This window comes from Sciurus vulgaris (assembly GCF_902686455.1).
Source record: "Sciurus vulgaris genome assembly, chromosome: 11".
Taxonomy (NCBI): domain Eukaryota; kingdom Metazoa; phylum Chordata; class Mammalia; order Rodentia; family Sciuridae; genus Sciurus; species Sciurus vulgaris.
The window spans coordinates 38,887,617-38,894,131 of NC_136472.1; the positions used below are offsets into that span (position 1 = coordinate 38,887,617).

Genomic DNA, 6,515 nt, shown 5'->3' on the forward strand with positions numbered 1-6,515 from the left:
AGGCACTTGAGTTTTATTGTGTAATTGTTAGAGAAAACATTTTTATCATCAGTTTCTTACTGAACCCACCAGCTATGCATGGATATAATCAAGCTATCCAGTATAAAATCTCTTCAGATTATCTTGGAGTTAAGGGTGGGAAATTTGTTAAATTCTTCCTCTTCAAAAGGATATATACTGCCGGGGTCCAGCCCTAGCAGCAGTCGGGGGTCCGAGGTGGATGAGAGGCGACAGCGCGGTGGAGAAACAGCATACAGAGACACCAAGTGTTTGAGGCTGAGTCTGAATCACAGAGTCTTTTTGTATGTTTTTTCTTTGGTATTGATTGTATCATTTCAAGGAAATGTCAAGTAAAAAATCTTCAAGAGTATAATTAATTATCTTATTTAATAAACATGTTTTTACTGTATAATAGCTTAAAAAGAAAAACAGTTCCCAGCAAGGTAGAGGGAACCATGCTATGTTTAGTTTTAATTTCCCTGAAAGAAAACAACATTAAGTTTCTGTAGAAGTTACCCCTTCCAAGAACTCTAATGTTAGTTATTAACAGTGGAATGTTTTTGTTATTACTAACAGAGAATAGAGGAATCAGCTTATAGTTAATACTTATTCTATTTCCTGTACTCAATGATGGAGTAAAACTCTAACTAGACATAGGAAGAATACAAATTGTACCTACGATTAACCTATTTATTTATTAAGTGGGAAAAATATCCTTAAACTTAATCATAAACACTAAGAAAGCAATGAAGACCAAACACCACATCAAACCTCAGAGGAATACACTCTCATATATAACTTCTAGAGAATTTTGTATACTAAAAGAAATCACAGGCTCCTTACAAATTTGAGCAAATCATAATTGCTTATTTATGATTTCATCTAAGTATTAATATTAAACTTTATTGCATGTTATTTTGTATCCCAGCACCATGAAATTTCCCCAGTATTCTCAATAATCTGAATCTAAGGATATATTGATTATTAGTATTAAAAGTAACTGCACATGGAGACATGCCACGCCTATGGCCCCCAAGAGGCAGGATGATTTTTCAATAGAAGGGTGTCAAGTGTTGAATCCTCTGCTCCAATAGAACTGTGTCAAGTGTCGGAGTGGTAGGAAATAGATGCGGCAGTATACAACTGAAAATGTGATTCTATTCCATCATTTAAAAAACAAAATGGAAAAATCCCTTTCCCTTCTAAGGACTTTCAATACATAGTAACAAAAGCTAATGTTTACTGAGCAAAATATCATGGTTAGGTATTTAGATATTTAGAATATCTCATGTAATCTTACCAATCCAAGTGAGTAGGTGCCATTACTATTTTCATTATATAGATTTAAAAAAGTAAGGTCCAAAAAGATTCATTCACACAACCAAGTACATGTCAATCCAGGACTCAGTCCCAGGTCTAAGTACTAATTCATGGCTCTTACCACTACTATGGTTCTATATGGATGGAAAAACACTTTTCTTCTACCTTCTTAGTTCCTGTACCTGTACCTAGGGATGTGGATTAAACTGCCAAAAGAATAACAGAAGAAAAGAATTATTACCAACATGCACATGGGGGTCTCACAGAAAGGAAGTGATAGCCCAAAGAAGTGGTTAGGCTTGGGAACTTCTATACCACTTACCAAAGGGCAAGGCATTGTGGAGAAGTAACCAGATAAAGGGGGAAAATGTTTGGGTTTCTAGGGGCAATCAAATATGGGACGGTAAATAAATAGGAGAAACTGTTGGAAAGCAAGGTTTGTTATGAGGTTTGTTATGCAGATTCAAGTCAGTACCTTCTCCAGTAATGAGTTCTCTTTTTCTTGGCATGGACAGGAAGAAGGGGCCATCTTCATGATGGGAAATCTATGTTCTGCTTTTAGGCAAAAAGGAGCAGATGGAGAGTTTCTCTCATGACTGCTGTTTCTCAATTGCTTTTGCCTCAAACCAATTTTTATACCAAAGTGGCATGTTTTAGGGTGGTATATTCTGATCTCCTTTAGTTCCCACTACATATAACACTGTTTAAAAAGTTTCAAATATTTATCAGATCCCTATGCGGTTTTTGTTTATTTTGTTTTTGCAGTACTGGGGGTTGAAGCAGGGTGCTGTACCCTGAGTTACATCCCCACCCTTCTTATTTTTTATTAGGAGGCAGGATCTCACTAAGCAGCTGAGGCTGGCCTCCTGCCTCAGCCTCCAGATTGCTGGGATTACAGGCCTGAGCCACCATGCCCAGTTATCAAGTCCTATTATATGCTTAGCATTAGAGGATCCTTGGGCTGGATTCTTGCTCTCAAGGAGCTCACAGCTAAGTGTGTGGGTTGCGGGCAGTGGGGAGCCTCTTAGTTGCAGATTAGCCTCTGTGGGGATAGCTTCCCCTTGCATTTGGGCAGTTTCCAAGCTTCAAGTGCTTCATGCACATTGTTCTTCAGCTTGATGATCACAACTCAATGAGGCAGTCTGGTTCCCTTAATTCTATTTGCTAGAAAACTTGCTTAGAAGCCAAGCAACTTGCCCAAAGTTATCCAGCTAGGATATCTGCCTACTTTGCAGCTACACAAGCACGTGCATATGCATGCACACACACATGCACTGCACACACACATTGCATGTCTATATATAGTATTCACTTGTGGAGCTGGTACTGACTCTGACCTTGACTGACCCCACCCTCCTTATGCATTTATACCAATGAACATTTCCTTGAGGCTGAGGTTCTCAAGGAAATGTATTCCCCCCCCCCCCCCCCCCCAGTCTATGACTACTCTCACAGGCTATTCATATAAATATATGAATACTCGGGCATGTCCCTGGGACAGACTGTCCAGTGAACTAATTGAGGTGGGTCCAACAGGATTTCCTTTTCGTGGTTATGTGTTACCTGTCAGCCCCTGATAATATATGTTTGGTAGAGACCTAAACTTCATTTTTCCTTCAGGACCATTACAAATCCAGACCAGAGTCCTCCTTTCCACAATCTTCCACAACACTGCTAAATCTGGCACAGAAATATTGACTGGTTCTAATAGCTATTCCCAACCAATCCTCTTCTCCTTTGCTTTGCCTCTGCAGAGAATGAATAGTAAGCAGTTTTCTCAGGCTGTTCTGCGGCGAGGAGTGGTTACAAAGTGTGCTGGGACGCGGGGGTCTTTCTCTGATAAAAGAGAGGAAGGCTGGAAGAGGTTTTCTCTGGCAGCCTTGGCCAACTCCCTGCTTCCTGCTTTTGGATAAGGGTAGATAGCTACAGGCTCGAGGAATTGAAGAGCAGGGGGAGCAGCTGAGGGCGGGGCCGGAATGGGGGCGCGGCGGAAACCTAGGGGTTAGGCCTTGGGGCGTGGCTTTTCCACTACAGAGGCGAGGCCTGACGTCAATGGGCAGGCCACGTTCTGGGGCGTGGCCTCGGGACCTCGGATCACCGCCTGTTCAGGGCGGGGCTGCAGAGAAAGGGTGGGGCCCGCTCCGTCGGGGCGTGGCCTGTGGAACCCGAGAACCCCGGCGACGCGGGGCCCGGGCGCGAGTCTCTGGGCGCGGGGTTCCTCCCACGCAGCCTCCCATTCAAAAGATGCCGAAGGGGCGGCGCGGCAGTCAGAGCCCCACGATGAGCCAGCGGCCGACCCCGCCCCTCTATTTCCCTTCCCTCTACGACCGCGGCATCTCCTCGTCCCCGCTCAGCGACTTTAACATCTGGAAGAAGCTCTTCGTGCCGCTGAAAGCGGGCGGGGCGCCGGCCGGTGGGGTGGCTGGGGTCCTTCCCCTGCCTCAGGGACCTTCGGCCCCGGCCCCTCCGCCGCCGCCTGGCCTTGGTCCCCCCAGCGAGCGCCCCTGCCCTCCGCCCTGGCCCTCCGGCCTGGCCTCCATCCCCTACGAGCCTCTCCGCTTCTTCTACTCGCCGCCGCCGGGCCCCGAGGGGGCTACCTCACCCCTGGCCCCCGGCCCCACCACCCCCCGGCTTGCCTGTGCCTCCCACCCGGAGGAGTTGTGCGAGCTGGAGATCCGAATTAAGGAGCTGGAGCTGCTCACCATCACTGGGGACGGCTTCGACTCCCAGCGCTGTGCGTGACCCCCGCTCAGGGGCCACCTGAGCCCATCCTACTTGCCACGGCTCCCTCCTTGGCTCCATGCTTAGACCCACAATATGGCCCTAGGCTCAGACTCCAGTCCCCAGGAGTCCCTGATCCAAACTCTGTCCCCCAGAACCCCATCCTGGATTTCAACCGACTCTCCCTCAACCACACATCTGAACTTTATGGACCCTTTAGTCTCAAACTACATCCTGTACCAAACTACATTCTGGTAATCTGTATTCTGAGCCTCACACCTGAAACTTCACCTACCACCATCCCCAACCTGAACTTTAATCCTACACAGTAACACCTCATCCCTGTAGTATGGAACTTGACCTACCACAGACAGCCTTATCTCTAGAGAAGTTAACCTTTAATGCTCACTCTTAAACTGGAGTCTTCTAGTGGGAGGTGGAAGTAGGTGAGTGTCAGTTGTAGTGTCTGTAGGGGGAACCCCAGAGACATTCACGGAGGGGCTCAGGTATGATCCACTTTTTAGTGCTGGAGAGTCACCTCCCTGTGGCCCTTTACTCACTCCCCAAGGTCCTGGACTTTGCCATCTGGTTTTAGATCCAAAGTCCTAGTGATATGGACCAGGCCAGACCAGGTGTGCTGATGTGGGAGTCAATTCCTTTATGTTGGAGGGTAAAGTGGTTAATCTAGTTACTTCCAGAAGGGCCTGTTGCACAGTAGCCATAAGCTGTCCTTTCCCATCCCTGGTCTGTCTAAGGCCATTCCAACTGTTGTATACCACAGGCTAAACTGGTGCCCTTGCCACACAAGGAAGGGAATTATGAAATAACCTAAGTGCTTAGGTCTATTCAACCATGAGACACCCTATAACATACCCTTTCTTACAGCCATGGAAGGAAAACAATCCCTAGAAAACAGACTTTTCTAGCTCCTGGACAATGTATTCCTCCATTAGGTGTATTTTGGTTATTAGGTCCCCCCACAAACCCCATTGGATCCCAAGCAGGTTTGGGGCTCATGTAGGGATCACAGTTACTTCCTAGAAGCTTGCTTAGGAAAAGTTAGGAAAAGCCATTCTCTCTACTACAGCTGTTTGTTTTGCTCTCCTGCAGATAAATTCCTGAAGGCGCTGAAAGATGAGAAGTTACAAGGACTGAAGACCAGGCAACCTGGAAAGAAGTCGGCCTCTCTGTCCTGAGGAGCTGCCCTCCAGAGCTGGGCAGCCGCCTCCATAGGTGTTAGTGCTTAGATAATGTCTCCCATTTGTTGTCATTTCAAAGATGGTTATTTTCTGTTCTGTAGTTACTGCTGTTCTTGTTGCTCCCAGCACATTCTTCACATACAATACCCACTTGTGTGGTAAATCTCATGGTCTCTCTCCTCTGTGCCGCTCCCGGGGTGGGGTGGGGGTCCCTCATCAGGTCTTGAAGCTACTGCTAGGCCAGCATTCTGGGTTTCCTGACACCAGAGGAGGGGATCCCCCAGTACCACCACATTCACACAAACCAGAATGATTGCTGTGTAGGAGGGAATTGGAAGAAACCAAGGGCAATAGATATTTGGTTCTGCTGCTGTCTCTGCTCAGAAAGATTGAGGACCAGAAAGAACTGAAACCAGATGTTTTTCCCCTAAAAGCATCTTTTAGTTCATGGGAGTGTTTGGTGTTGCATTTTTGGTTTTAAAAAATAATTTTGGGATACACAAAACTTTCTGCTAATCTTATCAAAGCCATGATCCTTCCTAGAAATTCATACGTCAACAAGTGCTTATTATATGTCTAGGCCCCCTCCTTAGAAGGGGTTAAGGGAGAGACAGACAAGAAGTATTTTAGGCTGGGCACAGTGGCGCACATCTGTAACCCTAGCATCTTGGGAGGCTGAGGCAGGAGGATCTCAAGTTCAAAGCCAGCCTCAGCAAAAGCAAGGCGCTAAGCAACTCAGTGAGATCCTGTGTCTAAATAAAACACAAAATAGGGCTGGGGATGTGGTTCAGTAGTCAAGTGTCCCTGAGTTCAATCCCCAGTACCCCCGCAAAGAAATATTTTAAATAAATAAACCACAATATAGTATGAAGACGATAACATGCTAAGGAGGAGAAAACAAAGTAGGGTAAGGAGAGGGTTAGAGGAAGGCAAAGTGGAATTTCAAATAGGGTTTCTTGAGAGGTACTTTTTAACAAGGTTTGGAAGAGGTTGAGGATCATAGCCGCGTAGAACCCTGGAGGAACGTTCCAGGCAGATGGGCCTCCAGTGGGAGCATGCCAGCACTGTTGAAAGGCAGCCAGCAGCCCAGAGGACTGGAGTAGGAGGCGAGAAGAAAGAGTGGTGGGGCGAGCCCAGAGGAGGCCCCAGGATCTTATAGCCCTGATGAGGACACAGGCTTTACTTCGAGTGGCAGTGGTTAGAGGCTTTCAGCCACGGTGTGTCATGATCTGACTTGCAGGCTAAAGGTTCTGTGCGCTGTGAATAGACCATAGG

At 46.6% G+C, this 6,515-nt stretch overlaps 1 protein-coding gene across 1 annotated transcript; it reads left to right on the forward strand.

Annotated features, from left to right (window-relative positions):
• The first annotated feature begins 3,499 nt into the window (after window positions 1-3,499).
• LOC306639925 (uncharacterized protein C11orf91 homolog) lies at window positions 3,500-5,825 on the forward strand. The gene is made up of 2 exons (XM_079103603.1): window positions 3,500-4,054; window positions 5,152-5,825. The coding sequence occupies exons 1-2, from the start codon at window positions 3,565-3,567 to the stop codon at window positions 5,235-5,237; spliced, it is 576 nt and encodes a 191-aa protein (XP_078959729.1). The 5' UTR covers window positions 3,500-3,564; the 3' UTR covers window positions 5,238-5,825.
• The last annotated feature ends 690 nt before the right edge of the window (window positions 5,826-6,515 follow it).